This window comes from Rhinolophus sinicus, chromosome 6 (genome assembly GCF_057876585.1).
Source record: "Rhinolophus sinicus isolate RSI-liver-muscle chromosome 6, RSI-T2T, whole genome shotgun sequence".
NCBI lineage: Eukaryota > Metazoa > Chordata > Mammalia > Chiroptera > Rhinolophidae > Rhinolophus > Rhinolophus sinicus.
The window spans coordinates 48,188,996-48,211,367 of NC_142506.1; the positions used below are offsets into that span (position 1 = coordinate 48,188,996).

The 22,372-nt window shown below is 44.0% G+C and overlaps 1 protein-coding gene across 1 annotated transcript in view; it reads left to right on the forward strand.

The window, feature by feature from the left end:
* Window positions 1-2,016: 2,016 nt before the first annotated feature.
* RYR2 (ryanodine receptor 2) overlaps window positions 2,017-22,372 on the forward strand; it is a 568,842-nt gene continuing 548,486 nt past the window's right edge. The window contains exon 1 of the mRNA XM_088799091.1: window positions 2,017-2,206. Coding sequence (XP_088655217.1) covers window positions 2,159-2,206 — 48 coding nt within the window. The 5' untranslated portion in view covers window positions 2,017-2,158. The remainder of the gene's footprint in view (window positions 2,207-22,372) is intronic.

A 22,372-nucleotide genomic window follows, 5' to 3' on the forward strand; every position in this document is an offset into this window, starting at 1 on the left:
TTTTAATACTTTTAGTACAGATCAGAGATCTATAAACCGCATACCATATTTCCCTGAAAATAAGACTGGGTCTTATATTAAGTTTTGCTCCAAAAGACGCATTAGGGCTTATGTTCTGGGAATGTTATCCTGAAAACTCATGCTAGGGCTTATTTTCTGGTTATGTCTTATTTTCAGGGAAACATGGTAGTAGTTTTGTGTTTTAAGGTCCACATAAACAGTATATTTCATAAACCCCCACTGCTCTAAGTGTTATCCGCTGTCGAAGACTGTGTATGGTGAATGGTAATCATTGAGTACCTAGGCCATTTAGCATTATATCACTTATGTTGAGAGAATTAAAGAAATAGTAAATATAACTCTTGTTAGAAAAGTTTACAGCCTAGTTAGAATGCCAAAATGAAAAACTGGTGAGTTTGAGTTTTTATAATATTTTACCTACCATTTGGGTAGAATGGGGTAATTCCCACCCATAGAGTATGGGTGTTTGTTTTCAATAAGAAATTGTCTATGAGTGGCTTATAAAATACTTGAAAAGGTAGAGTTCATATATTGTAAGCCTGGGAGATCAAATTATTTGGCATAAATTATGAGCTAGTTTCAGAAAACAGTCATCTCTCGTGGAGGACTTTGATCTTTTGTGAGCTCCCTGGTTGCAGCTTCAGAGGTTCCTATGGAGTAAAAAGTCAAATTATGACAGTGTGAGAACTGGTTAGTAGCCATGGATCGATATACAAGCGTGTCAGGTACTATGGCAAAAGGGCTGGTGTCGAGGAGAGCGGGGCATTACTCGTCTGACCAGGAGGGAGAGTATGTTCAGACGTGTTCCCAACGGTGTTCATTCCACCAGAAAAATGCAAAACTAGCTCAGTCAGTATAAAGTTAATAAAGGCCGAAAGTAAAATGTCAACTGCGGAGAACTTACTGGTAGAATTTAAGAACTAATTAGATGCTGCAGTGTGGAATGTAGGTAAACGGAGGCAACTACAGATCCTGTCCCTTGATAAGCGGACATGGGCACGTTTGCTCTGCGTGTACTTATTTTTAAGCTTCTTAAATGAAACAGCTGTGCCCTAGGAACAAGAGATTCGTGCTTTGTTGTCCAAACTGCCTCGGACCCCACCTTGTCACAGCCTTTTTTTCAGTGGCCAGCTGGTGGCTATGGCTTGGAGGATTACGAGAGCTAGATGTTGAGATCTGTGGTGGAAGGCTCGAATTTCTTCAGAAATAACGGGCTTTACAGTGAGGACAGTGGTACCCCAGTCCAAGTTTAGAGCTCGTCAGTGATTCACACAGATCTTATCCAGCCTTCGTTGCAATTCCTTGTTGAATTACGTTTGCCCTTCTCCGGAGTGTCAACCCCAGCCTACCTGGCACAGGCACTCACCAGGTATTTGCAGAATGAATTTGTTGAAGTTCTGGGCACCATGACTTTATGTGGTTAATCTGGGAAAGCATGGTACCCCGAAACTAGATACTGAGGAATTCTCATGTGGAGGCGGAGCAGAGGCCGCCCAAGTGTAAAACACTGTTGGGTAACCTTTACTTGGAGATTACTCGCTCCGTGCACAGATAAAAGGCATCTGTCGCGCGCACCCCGCAAGGCTGTGCAAGTTCCTGCCGAAGCCCCTTTGGGAGGAGGGACTGACTCCGATCCCTGGGTTTGTGGGCCAAGGGGCAGGTGAACGGGTCGGGCTCCAGAGGCGCACGCAGGTGGAACCGAGCGGTGCGCCCCGGCCCGATACCCGGCGCAGCCAGTACGTGGCGCTGGCCTGGGCTTGGGCTGCGGGGAGCGGCTACGTATCACCTGCCGCTGAGGGGCCGGTCCTCCGCCGCCCCCGCTCCGCCCCCGCGCGCCAACCCAGCAGCCAGCCCCACGCAGTCCCTGGCGGGGGAGCCCGTCAAGCAGTCTCCGCTGCGGGCGCGCCGGGTGCGGGTCCCCGTGTCCCCTTCCGCGCAGCGTGTTGCAGGGAGGCCCCGCCCGCCGCCTCCGCCTCCACGGTGCAGCACGGCGGCTCACGCTCGGCACCGGCGCGGGGCCCCTCCACCCGGCTCAGGACAGTAACGGCCGCAGCGGCAGCAGGAGCAGTAGCGGGGGCAGCGCGAGGGGCACCGGGCTCCGTGAGCTCGGGAGCGGCCGGGCCAGCAGGCTGGAGCCATGGCCGATGGGGGCGAGGGCGAGGACGAGATCCAGTTCCTGAGGACTGTAAGCGCACCCCGCGTATTCCCCGGGAAAGGGCGCTGGGCAGCCCCAGCGGGGTCTGGGAGGGTGACAGCAGGTGGGGGCGCGGGCGGGGGTGCCAGGGGACGCGGAGGAGAGGCATCCCGGACTGTTCAGGTGTCCGTGCTGGGCAAGGGAGGCAGGTTGCGTATCCGCGTGCGTGTGGACAGCTGGGCACTGAGCGCGGCGGGCGGGGGCGCACGGGCTCGGTCGGGCACTGAGGACGGCGCCTCGGATCAGCAGCGCCCGGAGAGCAGGAGGCTGGTCCGGGCTGGCACCTTCAAGGCAGCCTGGGGCCGGGCCGGCGGGGCGGGCGTGGGGATGGGGTCTTGGGCTGTCGGGCTGGCCCGGCGCCTTCATGCACCCGGGATTCGCCCGCTTGGCGCAGCGCGCACCTTGGCCGCTGGGAGGGGTTGCAGGACGCTGCCCTAGGTCTCTCCCCGCCACCCCCCCAGTCCAGGGGCTGCAAGGGGACAGGGTCGCCAACATGGTCAGCGTGGTCCCGGGCTGGGCCGTGATGCTGTGACTGCTTGTGGAACGTGGAAGGGTCGGGAAGCGAGTGTGCCTGCCGAGGTGGGGGCATCACGGCTGTGTGGTTCCCTAAATGCTGCTTCTTGATGCCGAGCAAGCGCAGCAGAGTGTGTGTACGTGTGCGTGAGTGTGTGCGCGGGTGTGTGCGAAAGGCAGGTGGCTGCCCGGAATTTCCACACGGGTGGCAGCAGGGAAAGGTCGGCTCCTCACTAAGACCATTTTTTTCCCCTCCTGAAGTGCCTCTTGGCACTGCCCCTCCCTCGCTGCTTGGTATCACCGCTGCAGATACGTACTTCCCAGGCGGAGGTACTGCTCTCCTCAGCGCGGGGCCCACGAGCCTCTCCCGTGGTGGTGAGAATAACCTAGTTAGCGTTTGCGGCAGCCTTTCCCTCCACTCCACCCTCTTCTCTGAAGGATATTCCCCGGCAGGGGCCCCCCAACCCCCGCCCAGGACTGCAGCCACTTCTTTCCTCAACAGGGAAAACGATGTCACTTCCCAGTTGCAATCACCTCCACAGTCACAGAAAGTCATAGAGATATTTAAATTTTGAAACATAAACCAGACAGTAACTTTTAGGTGTGAAAGTAGTCTTCACGGATTTGGGTGCTTAGCAACTGAAAACAGTATATTTGTCCAAGAACATTGTAAGTGACCATTTTTCCTTTTCTGTGTGTGTGTGTTTTTTTTTTGGTGGGGGGGGCACTCATTTTTGCATTAAGGGCGGGGGAGCCTTTGGAAAGGCTAAGCATCAGAATGCTAACGATTTGACCTAATGGCTGCCCGTTAGGTATGCACCATTCCATATGCTGTTGTTGGAGGGAGTCCTGGCCCAAGACGCAGCTGGCCAGAGCCTGCTCGCTGAAACCTTGCTCATGAGAAGTATTTTAAGCCTAGTAGTAATACAATTTGTTTTATTTTATTTAACGGATAACGCCTCATAAGATTTTTTTTTTAAATATTAAAAACCACATGAAAAGGTGTTTCTCAAAACTACAGGATCTTTTTGTTCAGGTAGCAAAATATTTAGTTGCTGTGTAATTTTTAAACTCATTTTTTTTTTTCAAACTCCGTAGGCTTAAAACGAGCTAGAATATTTTGGAAGGCTTCATGCACTCAAGGGCTTCCTGCAGGCTTAAATATTAAGCTGAGCTCAGGGAGGTGGTGTTATCAGAATACTTAATGGGCGCTGAGGTCGGATGCTTGCTGGTGGCGTTCTGCACATATAAAGTAATGTCAGGTCTGTGCCCCCAGACAGCTGCTTGTCAGCCTCAGCGACACCTCTGATAAGTGGGTGCTGGGTCCAGATCTGGCAGTCCTAGGCTGAGATTGTTCTTTTAATAAAGCATCTGTAGGTGGTTGTACTGATGATAAATGACCTTGAAGGTGGTACCACAGGGTAGCAGGGGAATTTTTTTTCTGGTGTAGCATTAACATCTAAAAGGAAAACATGCCTTTTCCTCTGCATTCTATACTTTTAATATGGAAATTCTCAAATCCTTTACCAACGCCTCTGTCCTGCCCTCGCTCCCTTCCATTTTATTCTCTTAACCTGAGCATGTTACTAGTTCAGAAATGTTAATGGAGTTAGTAACAGAGACAATGTAGTTCTCATAGTAAATTCTCTCTTTTTTTATGGGGCATTTACTTTTCTATTGTGTGCAGTCTTGTCCATATAAGTTATTTCTCCTTTTTTTTTTTTTTAAAGCAGATAGTCCAGGGAGTATTAACAATCTCTACATTAGATAAAATAGTTATAGATTCTAGATGAAGCTATTGGGCTTAAAAAAATCAAACAGTCATTAAGAGACGGTAATTGTGAAGTTGAGCAGACATTTCATATATTCTGATTAGAGCCCCTTAAGTATTACTTTGGATTTTTATCCGAGCACTACAGCTCATTGAGGCGTCTTTGGCATCCGTCTGTCTACAGAAGGCTTTTTCCCTTCTTCTTCTAGAAGAGGTCCACAATCACTATCAAGGAAAGCAAAGGCAAAATCTTGAATGGACTGTACCCATGATTGTGTCCACTGCTGTGAATTAATTCTTCACTTGTGAAGGGGTTTTGTCACTGTTGAGCCTATGGCAAGCCCTCTCCCGTCTCGTTTCCATTATGCAGTCCTGAAGCGGCTATTTCTTTCAAATGGTTATGCAGAAGAACACTCATCTTTGATTCAGTGGCTTCCCCACGGCTTCCCCACCAGCTGGAAGCGTGCCCACTCTGATGTGTTTATCTTTGAGAGAAATTGAGAACACGTATGTGTAAACTCTGGATGTGCTGGGACACTTAGAAGAATCCTATCATAAAATATGCCCTCAGCCTGTAATGGATTTCTGTGCTGCCATATCCAAACATATCCGTGATTTGGAACATGTGGTTTATTTTATTTTAAAATTTGGATTAGCTTACCAGTGTAGCAATGGACTATAATGCAGTATGTAAAACCTGGATCTCTTTAGTTATACTCTTCTTTTTTTCAAGCAGTCTTACTGATTTATATAGAAGGGATTCCTTGACTTTAAGAAAATCATGATGTAAGATGACCTTGGCCAAGGGTTGCCTTTTTTTCATTTGCGGAAGTGCAATGGAGTTACTCCTGGGGTATACTGTGTCATGGAGTTTGGTCTTTATGCATAGATTGAGACTTAAAACAGTCCTGGCTGCAAAAGTCTTTCCCATGGGAGTGCTTGGAGCTTTCTCCTGGACTTCCTTTGCAGGATTAGCTATTTCACAGCAGATTTCTTCTAAGTGCTTATACATCTTGCTCGATAATGATAAGAAGCATTTTAGTATTCAGCAATTAATAGGAACACTGATAAAGTACCACTGCCAACACACAACACTGAATAGATTGGGCCGGAACGTTTAGCCGAGCTCGTCAAGGCCTAGGAAGGCTAATTGTACAGTGTCAGTGTTCAGTGGTGCAGAACCAAGACTGAAACTCGGATCACAGACTATGTTGTTTCCAGGAGAGAGAGTCTGCTTTATCAGTTGCTCAAGCATGTTTTAAATTTACAGCAAACAGGATGTACAGTCTTTTCAGCTGTAGGAATGTCACAGGGGACAAATGAAAGACTTGGTGAGCAGTGGGAATTCGCCCCTTTGGCTCCTTTGATCATGGAGGCACGAGGAGCTTTAGACAGATATGCACTGTGGTGTTTTATCCAGGAACTGATGGAAAACTCACCGATGTTATGTCATCAGACCTATCTCTTTTTACTTGGAAATTGATGTGTGCACATTGGCAGGCAGCGCAGGATCTAAAACACTTAGTGTGCTAATTTACTTAGCATTCAGTCTTATTTGTGCTTTGGCTTTAGATAAGCGTTTTTATGAAGGCTGTATTACCCGAGAAAGTATTACAATTGCCGGGCGATGGAGCTTCTGTAGATAGACTTTGGGAAAGGGGGCAAGAGGATGAAGTACACGTTTGTCTGCTGGGACTCTGACATCTCGGGGATTTTATTAATTCAGAAACACATTTGTCGAACACCTTCTGTATGCATGGCGTAGTGTTTAGGAAACACCCAAAATAAAGAGAGATGGGATCTGCAATTATAATTGCAAAGAAAAGATTTAGAGGCTGGCATGGAACAATTAGAAGGAAAAAGCACATGTATAAACTCAAGGATATCAGGGAAGGAAAAGACTATTAGAAAACATCCCCCAGTCTACCCCTGATGCCCCTCTCCCGTCATTTTGCAGATAAGGAAATAAAGGCTTAGAGAGCTGAGATGATTTGGCCCAGTGTCACCCTCCAAGTTAGTGGCTGTCTGAGTTCAGGCTGCTGTAACAGAATACCACAGACTGGGTGGCTCAACAGCATACATTTCTCACAGTTCTGGAGGCCGGGGAGTCCAGGATCGAGGTGCCCAGGTGTGATGAGGGCTTGCTTCCTGGTTTGCAGATATCTGTCTTCTTGTCATATCCTCATAAAGCTGAGAGAAATCTCTCTTGTGTTTCTTCTTATAAGGGCACTAATGCCATTCGTGAGGGTCCCACCCTCATGACTGAATTACCTCTAAATGTTCCTCCTCCTAGTACCATCTCATTGGGAGTTAGGATTTCAACATAAGACTTTTGGAGGGTGCAAACATTCAGACCATAACAGTGGCATAGAGTAATGCAAAGTGTGTGAAAGTCTTTGAAGATTTGTCAGAAGTGTACTTTATAGCACACCCGTCTCCCTTATAGAGTCGATTTGAACCCACCTGTCTCATTTTCCCTTACCTTCACACTCACTGTCCAGATGTGCCCTCTTGTCCTTCAGCCACTGACGAGGAGGCTTCTTTCGTCCTTTCCTCCCTCAGTGCCTGCTCTCTGGTCCGGGGTGGGAATTGTGCTGGGTTCCATGCTTTCTCTGCCGCTCTTTACGTGTTCCTTCTGGTGGACCTTGGAGCATGCTGACTTGTCCCATCTTAAATTTTCCTTGTTTGGCCCTGGTACTTCATTCCGCTGCTCACCTCCTCCAGCTGTTGTCTCCGCCCACTGCTCACCTCCACCTCGCCTGTCATCATTATCCAGCTTCTCTCTCCTGTTAAAACTACCATAGTGGGTTTCACCAGGAACCTCCTCCTCTCAATCTAACTGCTCCTCTCCACCCCGTTTCTTTAGATCCCTCCTACTCTGCTGACCTTGCCCTCCTCTTTGAAGCTGCTCTCTTTGGCTTTGGAGACACGGCGTAGTCTGAGTTATTTTTGCACATTTCTGATCATGCTTTTTCAGGGTTCTTTTTCTCCGTCTACTCCGTCTGTGGTTATCCCCAAACATTCTGTCCTATTTCCTATTCTGCCTCTCCTGCCTTTGTGAGCTTATCTGTGTCACAAAGTCTGGGATCCTTGGAGTATGAGAGTTTGAAAAAGACTTAACAATGACGTCAGCTCTGAGAGTGAGAGAAACAACAGGAACTTACCAAAGCCATTCCTTCTACGTAGAAGATCTGACAGCCCTTGGCCCCTTATTGTTGACTTCCCATGACCTCTGTTTTGACTCCTCTCTGACCTTTGGACACACCATCCTGAGCTCACATGGCCCCCTAAGTGGCTCTTCTTCCCAGAGGCTCTGCGTTGGCCAGTGGCACTGCCATTCCAGTTTCTGGCTTAGAAACACCAGTGACCTTCAGAAGACCTGGGTCTGAGGTCTGAGTCCACTAGCACCTAGCCTTACAGACTCAAGGCAAATTGAAAATTTCCCTTAACATAAAGATAATATTAGCCATCTCAGAGGGATTTTTGGAGATCGCGTGACAGAACTTACGTGAAAAACCTGTTACAGTGCCTGGCCCATGGTAGGTGCTCAGTGCATTAGTTCCGTTCTCTATTTCTCCGCTAGATCTAACATGTAATCATCTCCTGTCATGTTTTCCTTGGCAGTCTAGCTCAGGTGTTGATTTCTTTCATAGCCAGTATTTGTCCTAACTTTCTTTATCCCCTTCTTCCTGCCCATTGTAGCCCCTTGGATTCTCTTGCCTTTTTAACCTTCCTAAAATCCTGTGTTCACACCAGCATGCCTCAGCTCCAGCTTCTGGCCCATCACTCTAACTTTGCCATGTGGTTCCTGACCATCCATAGTCTGATTTTTCATACCTGACTTAAGTTCCCATCATCCTGCATGGAGGTTTCCTGCATCACTCCAGCCTGTTCTCATTTTCACTTTCTCTGACCATCTCTTGAGCTTCACATTTGATCACTTATTTGCAGTCCTATTTTTGGTTTTTCATGCTCTGTGGGAGGCTATGACCATGCTGGGGGCGTTAGTTTCCCATGATGCTTAGCACAATTTTAAGTACAAGCCCAGATTGGAGAGGAAGCTTATGGCAAATGGAGGAGGGACGAGAGAAAAGAGTTCTCCCTCCTCCCCCATTTAGGGGAAAGAAGGAATCTGTTATGAGGGAAGTAGGCAAAGATAGCAGGGGCGGGAGAGTGGAAGTCAGGTCCCTTCTAGAGGCAGAAGAGGAGGTTGCAGGCACCTCCTGAGAGGAGGACGGAGGTGGCATGTGGAGGAGACGGGCCAAGCTGTGGCAGTGGCTGTGGGAGGGCTGCAGTGGCTCCTGGGCCACAGGGAGGACATCCTGTCAGGCTTGTGAGGGGAACTTGAGAGAAGAAGGTTGGCTATAGTTACTGAGACAAGTGAACTAAGGATAGAAGGAAAGTGAAGGCTGGGTTCCAGTCAGAATTTGTATTTCCAATGAGAAGCGATTAGAAGGTGAGGTGACTTCCTGGCATCACAGGGGCATCCAGTGGAGCAGTTTTATCCACTTATTTTCATATTTATTAATTATGGGAGGAACGTTGGGATGGGGACTCTGCCACTGAGTGGTGTGTGGCTTCGGGTCCTGTAAAAATTCTTTCGGGAAAGGTAAAAGGAGTTAGTTCTCTCTGAGCTTGCTTCACATGTTAAGAGCCCTGAGGTCAGCCAGACTCAGACTGTTTAGAAGCATGAATGTAATAAAACCTTGTCTTTGGCCAGGAAATGTCTCCTTTGAATGGTCTTCGGGTCCCTGGAAATTCTTATCCTGGTGGGCCAGAATCAGTAACTGAATTCCCAGGGCTAGTGTTGGCTGACACCCTCTACTGTCTTAGTGTTGAAGGGCTTCTCTGGCTTCCTGTCATTACTTAGGCTGGTGAACATGTGTTGGGGCTTCTGAAAACATTCCAGTTGGCCATAAAGCCCAGAGGGAAGGTGTATTTCCTGGTTCCTGTGGCCCAGTGAAAGTTCTGTAGTGATGTTTCTGGGATGAAACAGAAATCCGTTTACTAATGTGGAAAGTTCCAAGGAGACGTAACTGCCTCGGTGCTCCCTTATAAGCAGAGCTCTCTCTCCAGAGTGAGGGCCAGAGAGCGGAGCCACCAACTCCTGTGCCCTGTGAGACTTCCACTGGGTGACAGTACCGGGGTACCTACTGTCACTAATTGATGATCAATATTTGCCACTTTACCTGCAGAAAACCTTAAATCTAGCTGGGAGCCAAAGAAGGTGTAGGGCAAAGTGAGTGGAACAGTAGAAAGTGCTGTAGGACCTCAGAGGCTGATGGGGCCTTGTTGGGTCTGAGAAGGGTTGAGGCAGGAGGTACCTGTTGGGTGCTGTGAGCACATACTTGTTCTCAGGGACACACAGTTCTTAGTGTGCAGGGGACACTCACGTGATTGTTGAGCAAGGGACACAGGTCACATATGCCCATCACCATGGCAGGAAGAACAACTTGATGTTCTACTATGGTAATACTTTTTTTTTGACTTAGAAAAGTTTGTGATCAACAAAACTTTCTGTACATTTGTTCTGCTTCCCATGAAATTTTCAATTGTTTTATTTCCCTCTAAATTTAGAATCTGACTCATAATGTTCACGTGAATCCATGAATTTCACTCACATTTAATACATAACCAAAGATATTAAAAAGATATATTCTGAGAGGAAAAAAACCAGAAAATAAAAAGGATAAATTACAGGAAAAATCAAATCCTTAGTGTTGAGTAAATTGGGACATTGTTAAAATAAGTACTAAATGTCACATTGAGTTTATAGCCATTGAAAGTTGTACTCACTTATTTTCCACAATGAGTTTCTGGTTATCAGAGTAAAAGGAATTATGATTTAACTTCTTTTAGATTTTCCTGGAGTTCATATTTACTTCATATTCAAAGAAATTGTCATGAGGAAATTTTGGAGACACACACACACACACACACACACACACACACACACACACGAGAACGCTCGTACTCCGTATTTCTTTTCACTAAATTTTGACCCTGAAGTAAAATTCTATTAAAACAGTTCGTGGGTAGCACTGACATGTTGGTCTCTGTTACTGATTCCAGTACATTGGGGTTTTTGTTTTTGAAAGGAGTATACGACAGGCTCATGGGTGAGTGGCTACGAGAGAGGCCATTTTGATGGTGACAGGGCCAAAGACAAACCTAAACTGGGAAAATAGCTCCCACAGTCTTTTGCGTTGTCTGAGGCACAGCTTCAGAGGCTGACAGAAGTCCTCGCTGTATCTGAAGATGGTGGCAGCCCTGCGGGGTAACCTCTCCAGTGGGTCAGCAGGCCAGAGCTGTTTCAGGTAGTTAGCTACGTGCTGTCGGTGACTTCATTCTTGTAGGTGCATTATGGTGCTGTCCAGTATGTCTGCTCTAAGCCTTTGACATGTATTTTCTCATGAAATCCTCCCGGAATCCCCCAGAGTTGGGCACCAGGAAGTCCAGTCTCTGGCCCCGTGTTTGCAGATGCAGGCGGTGGAACTAGTGCGGGTCTGGAACCCACCCTCTTAAAGACCATATGGTTCCCTTTCTGCTGGAGATCCGCGTATTTTAAAGCCAGAGGGAAACTCGGTCCCATGCTTCTCTTTGCGGGGACGTCCTTGATAACGTCCAGTGTGAATTTCTTAAGCTACCAGTTAATGTCTCACAGGGTATCTGCCACATGACAAGCCCTTGTGAAATGTTTATGGAATTGAATTGAACTGCTATATAACACGGTATTTTCGATGCTGAGCACAAACAGAGCAATTGTCTGCAAAGTTTCCTAGTTGTCTTAATTCCTGATGCACACATTGGGTGCCTATTTGTTCACCGTGTCACACCAGGCACTAGGACATGCCTTGGAGGTGGAAACCAGTCCGCAGAGCTAGGGTGCTGGAGCAGGGCAAGCTCGTGGTCCTGTGAGGACTGCGCCCCATGTAAAATCAGAGGGGACGCGAGATGAGGCGGTGAGGAACATGGTCATAATGGGGCTCAAGGGTGCTACCTCTGTGAGGGGGAGTAAATGGTGGTAAAAGTAGATGAGATTTTGTATAAGATGTGAAAGTAACGTGACAGACAGCATTGAAAATGCAGGACAACATGTAAGGCAGGAATTAAAACTTCCATAAAATGCCACGTAGATATCTGAACATGCCCCCAAATTGCACTTGTAGAGTTCTGGAAGATTTTGATTCATTTTATTTTTGGGACAGTGGAAATTTGGTGGAATAGGCTAAGGGGTGAAATGCCTTCTTAAAAAACAGCCGGTATTTTAAAGGACTGTATGTCAGGGACATACACGGTTATGAATCTATAGGGCAGGACGCAATTTTTCAATCCTGTCAGAGAAGAACAATGGAGAAAGATGATGGGGGGACTTGAAAAGTTAAACAGAAACACACGCACACTCACTCTTGCTGGGTTTAATCCTCGATGTCCTTTTCCTTCTCTCCTTATTCTCTTACAATGTCCCCTCTGTCCCCTTTGGTCCTGGATGCATCAGGCATGATATTTCTTCAAGGACAGTGCCCACGGTTGGGAATTATGATCCACTTACAGCTTATGCTTGTAGGTGCACTGAAACGTCAGAAGAACATTTCTTCTTGAATCACAGACAAGTGAAAGGCTGAGATGAGTTCTTTCTGATTGATGGCTGTCAAAGAAGCCTAAAGCCTCCAGTTCTGCGGCTGTTCCTCTTTGTGACAGTAAAGAGGGGCATCATCTCCTGAAGACAGGGTGTCATTATTGAGTGTAATAGCATCACTCAGAAAAGCCTGCAAAATCGGCCCAACTTAAGTCCTACTTACACAAAAGAGGACACATACACTGGTAAAGCAGAAGCGAGAATTGTGGTCTCACCCCTTCCTGCCCCAAGGCTCTGTCTTCTCTTTCTTCCCTCATATGACTGGTTATATATCTATATCTATATCGATATCGATATCGATATATGTATATATGTATATATGTATATATATGTATGTATGTATATATACATATATACACATAAATACATATATATGTAAAATGTATAATTGACATGTAATATTATTAGTTTCAGGTGTACACTATAATGATTTGATATTTGTACGTATTGCAACTGTGATCACCACAATAAGTCTAGTTAACATTCGTCACCACACATTGTTACAAAATATATTTTTTTTGTAATGAGAACTTTTAAGATTTATTCTCTTAGCAACTTTCAAATATACAATAGAGTATTAACTATAGTCATCGTGCTGTTCGTGACATCCCCATAACTTACTTATTTTGTAACTGGAACTTTTGTACTTTTTGACCACCTTCCCCCATTTTTCCCACCTGCTACCCTCTGTCCTGGCAACTATCAATCTGTTCTCTGTATCCATGAGCTCAGTTTTGTTTTTAGAGTCCGCATATAAGTGAGGTCATGCTGTATTTGTCTCTGTGACTTACTTCTCTTAGCATAATGTCCTCAGGATTTATCCATGTTGTTGCAAATGGCAAGATTTCATTATTTTTTATGGCTGAATAATATTCCATTTTATATATCACATTTTCATTAGGCATTCATTCACCAATGGACTCTTAGGTTGTTTCCATGTCTTAGCTATTGTAAATAATGCTGCAGTGAGGATAGGGGTGCAAATCTTTCCGAATTAGTATTTTTGTTTCATTCAGATAAATTCCCAGAAATAGAATTGCTGGGTTTTCTGGTAGTTCCATTTTTAATTTTTTGAGGAAACTCCATACTGTTTTCCATATGGCTGCACCAATTTGCAACCCTACCAACAGTGCACAAGTGTTCCCTTTTCTCCACATTCTCGCCAACACTTGTTACTTCTTGTCTTTTTGATATTACACATTCTAACAGGTGGAAGGTGGTATCTCACTGTGATTTTGATCCATCTTTTCTTTTAGTTCGTATTGAAACGTTTGTTGACTACCTACTATGTGCCAGGCACATGCTGGGTGCTGGGACTCAACTATATCTGAGCTTGTTCCTGCCTTCAAGGAGTTTAATACATCTCCTATGGGTGGGATGGGGAATAAGGAGGCAGCAACTGTTCTAGTGCAGAGAGGACATGGGAGGCGGATAACTTATGGGAGGGCATGTTGAGGACGGAGGGATCCAGGTCTGATCGTTATGATTGTCCAAGGCTTCGTGGAGGAGGCAACATTTCCAGCCACAGAATTTTCAGACGGACAAGGAACTTCAGGTCTAACTCCATCATTTTATATTGAGGACACAATACCACAGTTCATTTGATTCCTGGGACAATACATGTAGTCCGTAAGGCAGTTAGTTGCTTTTACACAGGTCAGGAAGCTGAGTGGCAGAGACATGAAGTGACTCGCTCAGGGGCACTTAGTGAGTGAGTGATGCTGGTGAGCCCAAGGGCCTTCTGATGCCAAAGCCTCTTTTCTTTTCTTCCCTCCTTCCGTCCATCCTTCTTTCCTTTCAGTAGTCAGGAAAAGTTGTGAAAAACTGTAAATTTGGCCAATAAAAAGAGAATTGTGGGTGCCCTGTCTGCCTCACCCACTCATTTGGGTTATCTCAGCCTTCCATTTGTCTTTGAGTTGTTCTACCTGCAAATTGTGGAAAACTGATGGTAATGATTCTTGATCACACAAAATGCAGGTTGTACCTGGCGGAACACGTTTGTGGATATGGAGCAGGCAAAAGGATTTCAGTTTGCCTCATGGGCTTAGATGTTCTTATGTTCTCTGCACTTGCCTTTGAATCTGCTGTAACGTCATACTGGTTCTTTCATTAGCTATGAATTCAATGCAATCTTAGACTTGTGTCCATTTTACATTTGTTTAAGAGTCATGTTTTAACCTTTAAAAATATCTTTACTATCACTAATCTGCCTTTTAAAGATGGGTAGAGTTTATTTTTCTTTTGAAGCTAAGGTATGGTTTACTTCTGAATCTATTAGATCTGAGGTTGTAATTTTAATATCTCCTGACATTTTACACATGATGTGATTTAAAAGTTCCTGTAAAGCTGAAGAAAACTGGCTCCTCATGAAGAATTTCAGGGCTTTCTTCAGGTTAAGATAACTAACCGTGAGTGCAACAAAATCAGTGGAGCCTGCGTTTAGATTTTATTCAGACTGACTTCCAACTCTTCAAAACCTCCAGTATATATTTTTGCACCACCAGCTACAAGTTTATTTTCATAAAGGCAAAAAAGAAGTCGTCTGATGTAGTGAAAAGCATGTGTGAAGATGGGCAGTGTTTTGATGACCTGGGCTGAGGACGGTGGGCAGACGGGACCTCAGGAGAAAAGGGAAGGTGAACAGGGGCAGAGTGGTGGTGGTCTCCGTGTCCCACCCTGGTGCCTTCTCACTCATCTCTGCCCAGCTGTGTCCAGGGCTGTTCTTGTTGGGGGCTGGGGACACAGTTGCTCCCGTGTCACCTCAGAGAGACCCCTGGTAACAGCTTGTAACTGTTGCTGGTCACCAAGTGTCTGTCTCTCTCTGTTGGACCACGTCACCCTGCCTGCCTGTCCTTGGTGTCTTTATTAAATGCCTTTCAGTAAAACCCTTTGGGAAGGCAGGACCCTGACTGTCACAGCCAGGAAACGCATGGGGCGTATCTGGGAAAGGGTGTGGGCCATGGTGATCCTGGAAGGGCTGGGAGCCTGCAGGCCTCCGGGAGCCAGGATTTATACTTAATTCGTAAAGTAAGAAGGGCTTTTGAAGTTATTATTTTTCTTTTTTCTTTCCCGTTTTTCACCTCTCTAGGGAGGGAAGAGCTGTCTGTTAAAGGATCAATGTGGCACAATTTATAAGATAAATTGGAATAAAGAGAGATGAGAGAGATGGAGCTAGAAAGCCCATTAGCAGATAGTCACCATGGCCCTGGTGTAGGATGGTCCCGCCTAAGCTTGTGAGGTCGTCGTGGGGTGAAAGGAGGGAGAGGTTTCAGACATGCTGTGGAGGAAGGCTTTATGGGACTGGTAGCCAATTAATGGTTAGGAGAGAGAAAGGCTAAGATAAGCTTAGGAGACTTGAAGAAACGTGGCACAAGTGGAGGCTTTAGGGCAAGGCAGTGGGTTGGTTTGGGACATACTGATTTTGAGTATGTCATGGACTGACTTGTGCCCCCGCCCCCCCTAAAAATATGTTGGACCCTCAGTACCTCAGAATGTGACCTTATTTGGAGTTAGGGTCGTTACAGAGATAATCAAGTTGAGATGAGGTCATTAGTGTGGGCACCACTCCAATATGACTGGTGTCCCTATACAAAGGGGGATTTGGACTTAGGCGCAGAGGGAGGGTGAGGTGAAGACCCAGGGAGACCAGCAGAGAGCATTGGAGCACCTGCAAGCCCAGGAGCACCCAAGGCCACTGGAATCCAGAAGGGGGGCCTGGAACATTCTCCCTCAAGGCGCCAGGAGGAGCCATCCCTGCTGATACCTTGGTCTCGGTCGGACCTCTGGCCTGCGATAGCTGTGAGACTGTACATTTCTGTTGTTCAAGCCCCCAGTTTCTGGGACTTTGTTATGGCCACTCTAGCAAACTAATGCAAGGTGAAAGCTGGAAGTGGGGATTTAGTGTTTTGGAGCGAGAATGGGCCCACGGAGACAGATTTAGATGTCATTGGTGTGATAGCAAAGCCCTGAAAGGGAAGAGATGACCTTGGATGAGGAGTGTTGCAAAGTGCTCTGCACTCGAGGCTGAGAGCACCGCGACCGGAAGACCCACGGCCTGATCGCCAGGAGGAAGCAGAAGTAGATGGCAGACCACAGGGGACTGGGAGGTGAGAGGGTGGCTGGAAGCAGAGGTGGAGGACACGGCGACCCTTCACCCCACGTGTGGATGAGGAGGGAGAGGGAGAGGCGGTGGTCGCTTGACGGGGAAGCAAGGTGGAAAGAAAGTTCTTGATTATTTTCCTCTTCTCTGATGGGAGAGGCCACAATCTAAGTTACAGGGAGGAGGGGTAATTGATGGAGCCAGGGCCCAGGTACAGGACAGGGTGAGGCCTCCCACCCTCTACCTGCTGCCATAATCGGGCACACACGCTGCCGCACCCCCTCTTTTTGCACATACTTCATTACTCATTGCTTTGCCTAGTCTGAGAGTACACACTGTTTTCATTTGGTTTTAGGTTAGCTTTGCATAATTTCATTTTCTGCTGGGGGCCTTTTGATAAGCAAGTACAGTTAGCGTTGGTTCCAAGCTGGCCATGTTGTGTTCGGATGTTGCATGGTACTGGTGATTAAATAATCCAGCTGAGCTGGAAGCAAGCATATCCTATTAGGAAGAGTGGGAGAACTTCATATGTGGCTGGTGGGTTTTTTTCCTTAGTTATTGACTCAAAAAGATTGCAGGGTTTATATAGCTATTTATAAATAATTTTTTAGCAAATAGACAGCCTAGGAATATATTAAAACAATTTCCTGACAGCCCAGATCTAGGGGACATGCTGAAATGTCTTAGGAAAAAAATGATTCTGCTGATAGCAACTGCCTTGGTTCTCCTACTATGAATAATAGCTTAGCTGGCTAAACACATTTAAGTAACTTTTTTTTACAGAATTAAGCAATGTATATTTTCTGAGATATTTTAATTTCTATACAAATTACATTTTTATGTAATTGGCACTATACTGCATTTATAAATTATAGCTTGCAAAGCTGTTTTTTTTAAATCCTAGCAGTAAATGTATATAGCATTTAAGTGTGCAAATTGCAGTTCATTTCATAGTTAATACCAGTGATATGCAAGTAAAAGCTTTCAACAAAAATCTGCAGTTAACAACAAAGAATGTATTTGAATCTTTTCAGTGCCCTCAATCACTGACCACAACACTTTCTTAAAAGGAAACAGCTTTTGAAATGATGACTCTTATAGGATATGCTCAAAATTTGCCAAACTGTGTGCTTACTATGCATCAAATGCATAATTAAGATAAAAAGTATATCACCTTTTGCTCCTATCAAATTAGATACAGTGCATCTTACCTGACCTAATGTATATAGATATGTCAATCAAAGTTATATACTCTGTACTTTCTAAGAACTTTCTTCAACCAGTAATGTACTAGGTGAAGTGTTCAGACCTGCCATCTCTCTCCTTGGTCTTGCCCAGTTATGCCCAGGACTGCCAGCATTTGAGAGGCATGTAGAGGTCCTCACAGCTTGAAGGTCAAAGATGCTACCTTCCCATGCACCAGAATCAAATTTTAGCATGGGTCCAGACTGAAATTAGCCAAACCACACCTACCCAGTTCTGACTCCTTTCTTAGAATGAAATCACGCTTGTGTAAATGTAAAAGAGGATTTGGGATTCCAGTGAGGGGAGGAGAGGAGTTGGACCAAATGATCTAGAGGTTTCTTCCTGTCTTCCCCTGGGACTACCTTTTCACCTGGTTATAGTGCTTATCGGTGCTGGTCCAGAGAAGGAGAGATGAGGAGGGTGATAACACTCAAGCACAAATTAGAAGGTGGGGAGAAAGCTACTCAACATTTTCATTATAGAGTGATAAGCAACTGCCCTACCTACCGTGTTTCCCCGAAAATAAGACCGAGTCTTACATTAATTTTTTGCTCCAGAACACGCTGTAGGGTGTATTTTCAGGGGATGTCTTATTTTTTCATGTACAACAATCTGCATTTATTCAAATACAGTCATGTCATCTTCTTCTGGAACATCATTATAACGTACTAAATGCGTCCATCTGGCTGTCGATCTTAACTGGGGCTTATTTTTGGGATAGGTCTTATTTTCGGGGAAACATGGTACTGTTAGCAGAGTATTTTCTAGTGTCTGTCCTGCCAAGGGCATTTTCTACAGAGCAAAATTTTGACTGTTTTCTATGATTGGCAGAACAAGAAACACGGCATAAGTTACCACAAACAAAAATATTGCTCTGGAAAGGCCTAAAGCAGGGAACTGAATGTCTGTGGAGAAAGGCACCAGTGAGTTCCTAAATCACCCAGGTGTCATGCAGTCACACAGTAGGGATGGCACAGAGCTCATTATCCATTTCCCGCTACAGACTCGCTGACTGAAGCCCAGAGTTTTGTAAGAGGGTGTGTATATATAGAGAACCTAGACAACTTAGAAAGGACGCAGAAAGGACTTTAAAACCCCAGCACTAATGATGGGAACGCCATTGCCCTCTCCTGTGAATATGGAGGAAACACAAACCTGACCAGAACCCAGAGCACTTGCATAAGAGGGGACCTGAGTAATGGCACCCTCTGTTGCTGGTTCAGACCATCAGGAGTCAAGATGTACATAACTGAGCAGAACACCTTCCAAGAAGAGGCCCGATATTATGGATAAATGGAGTCTATTGTCAAAGTTAGATAAATTCAGCCTGTTTTTATGGGCAGAGGAAAATTATTGCAGAAGTGTTTTCATAAGGTTCTTTTATGCCATAAACTGAAACCCTGAGAGTATAACAGTCTTTCACAGGCGTGAGGTGGAGAAAAGAGCGACTACTGTAAATTATAGGAGACTCAGGCTGTTTTTGTTAGGGGACCAAATTAATATGTTTTAGGCTTTCATTCTTATTTACTCACACGATTGGCTTTGTGGTTGCTGCAGACAGTATGAATGCTATAAATACTGGGCTGACCAGTTCTTAGGCTGATGTTTCCACTGAATGATGATATTGTTAATGTATGCATATTCCTGCATCCATCCAAGCTGTAGTCACTACCCCCTGTATGTCAGGTATCTGTGGGGTGTGTGGGCTTATCCTGGAGCCTCTTCTTCTTTTGTATTTTAAAATATTTCCTGTAGAATCACTAGTAAGCCTACTAAACAGGAACGGGCTGAGGCGAGAACCCGATGGCTAACCTAAGATTTCCTTCTAGGTCTGTGTCACATCAGTTCTACATTATCTACACTCATCTAGTCCATGTTTTCCCATTTTATCCAAGGGGATTAAGGAGGATGATGAAATGCTGGCTGAAAGCTCTCGTGTTTGTATCCATAGGACTAGAAATTACGTGTACATTTATATATTATGATGACTATTATGATTACTATGTTCTTTGCATTTCTAAATACCCATTACTATATGCGAGGCATTCTACTTGACTCCATGAATATAACAAAATCTATGACACATGGTCCTTGCCCACAAGCAGCTATTCCTAAGATAATTTATTTGCCTTTCATAGACTTATTTGCCTGTTAAATTTTCTTAAGTTAATTTTAAAAAGCTTTTAAAATCGAAGCATAATATATAACACATATATATTATATATAATATAATATATATAACACTATATATAATATATAGTAAAGTACATAAATCTTAAGTGTACAGCTTGATGAATTTTTGCAGCATGAACACACCTGCGTAACTACCACTTTGATCAATGTATAGAATGTTGTGTGCACCTCGAAACCTCCCTCACACCCATCTTCGTAGTACCTGCCTCTCCAGAGGTAAGCACCATTCTGACATCTAACACAATAGATTCGTTTGGCCTGTTTTTGCACGTTATGTAAATGGGATAATACAATATGTGCTCTTTGGAGTCTGGCTTCTTTTGCTTTGTGTTATGTTTGTGAGATGCAGCCAGGTTGTTGTGTTTAGTGCCTCATTATTGGCACTGTTTTATACCACAATTTATTTAGCCATTCTGTTGATAGACCTTGGGTTGCTTCCAGTTTTTACTATTGTGAATAAAGCTGGTATTCTCAAACATTACTTATCGACTGATCACCTGGATATAGGTATGTGTACATCTCTGTTGGAAAAAGACCCATGAGTTTACATGTACAACAGTTTTCCAAAGCGGTTGTACCAATTAATGCTCCCACCAACCCTGCTTAGTAAATATTACTTCTAGAAAAATTAATCATGCTGGTGTATTTCATTATGATTTTAACTTGCATTTCATGATGACTCATGATACTGAACACCTTTTTGTATTTTCTTTTTTTAAATTAAAGTTTATTGGGGTGACAAAAGTTTATTGTTAGCAAAGTTATATAGATTTCAGGTGTACAATTCTGTAATACATTATCTATATATCATATTGTGTATTCACCATGCAGAGAAACTTTTTGTATCTTTCATGGCCATTTGGATGTACTCTTGTAAAGGACCTATTCAGGTGTTAGCCTGTTTTCAAAATAGAGTTGTCTTTTTCTTATGAATTTATTGAGCTTTCATATATTCTGCATATGATCCTTTGTCAGGTATATCTATTGCAAATATTTTCTCCAACATGGTTGCTTTTTCATTCTTTTACTTGTTTTGTTATTATTGTTAAACAGCAGTTTTTCATTTTGATGAATATTAATTGACCGATTTTTTCATTCATTGTTTGTGCTTTTTGTATCCAGTTTAAGATACTGTTGCTCACCCAAAGTCCATGAAGATACTCCCTGTTATCTGCTAGAGCTTTTATTATTTTAAGTTTGACATTTAGGACTATGACCTGTCTCGAATTGACCTTGTTTGTAGTTTGAAGTAGAGGTCAGTCTCCCTCACCCCCTTTCCCCCCTTTGATGTCCAGCACCTGTTATTAAAAAGGCCACCTTTCCCACTGCATTGCTGTGGCACCTCTGTGGTAAATCAGGTGACTGTAAGCATGGGATCTACTTCTGGACTCTGTTTCATTTCATTGGTCTATTGGTCTTTTCTGCTCCAATCTTACAACTTAAGTTGCTCCAGTTTAATATTGTCTTGTTATATGTTGGTGTTAGTCTCCTAACTTTGCTCTAAATCTTCAGAAATTTTTTTGGTATTCTTGACTCCTTTCATTTCAGTTTTAATTTTGGAATTAGCTTGTAAATTTCAACGAAATTAACTGCTGGAATTTTTAATGAAATGGCATGAACCTATAAATCAATTTGAGAATAACTGACATCTTCACAGTATTAAGTCTTCCAATCTATGAGCCTGAATGATCCTCCTATTTATATTTAGGTATTGTTAACTTTCTGTCAGTAATTACACTGAGTTTTTTACACTGAGTTTTTGAACATTTTAATGGATCAGATTTATTCCTGGGTACTTGATATTTATTGATGTTAATGTAAATGGTATCCCTTAAAATTGTTTCCCAGAGTGTATTTACATATTGACCTTGCATCCAGCAACCTTGCTAAATTCACTTATTAATCTGATTAGTTAGTTTATCTGTCGGTTATTTTGGATTTTCTGTGTACCCAACCATGTCATTTGTGCATAATGACCATTTTAGTTTTGGCTTCCCAGTTTTCATTTCTTGTTCTTGTTGCATTGGGAAGGGCCTCAGTAAATGTGGACTAGAAGATCTGATAGCAGATTTTTGATCCTTTCCCTCAGTTTCATGGAAAACTTAGAGGATTTCATTAAGTATGATCTTTGCCGTGGTTTGCTAAGAGGCTTGTGATTTTATGTAGCTGAGCTCTGCTTGGTATTAGGAGCCTTACCCTATGCACACGCAGCTGAAAAATATGGCATTTAAATCTGTTATCTTAGTCTTAGTTCTATTAGTTCTTTATACCTCTTTATTTTTCCATTTTTTGCCTTTTTAAAGATTTGTCAAGTATTTATTAACAAGCTTCTTGTTTGGGAATTGTTTATCGTGCTTGGGAATTGTAAAGTATCTATTAACTTGTGAGTTATACATTTTTCTGTTACTCTTTTAGTGTTTACGCTAGAGACTATAATATGTACCATTAATTTATCAGGATCTACCTTAAATAAGTACTTTTATATTTTTCTGAACAATGTGGGGAACTCATAACACTTTATTTCCACCCCACGCCCCCTACTGCCGCTTTTTGTGCTATTGTGGTCATGTATTTTAATTCTCTCTATATATTTATACTCCACAAGACATCATTGTTCTTTTAACAGTCAATATTCATTTAGATTTACCTACACCATCTACTACCTTTCATGCCTTCCTTCCTGCATTACCAAGCAGA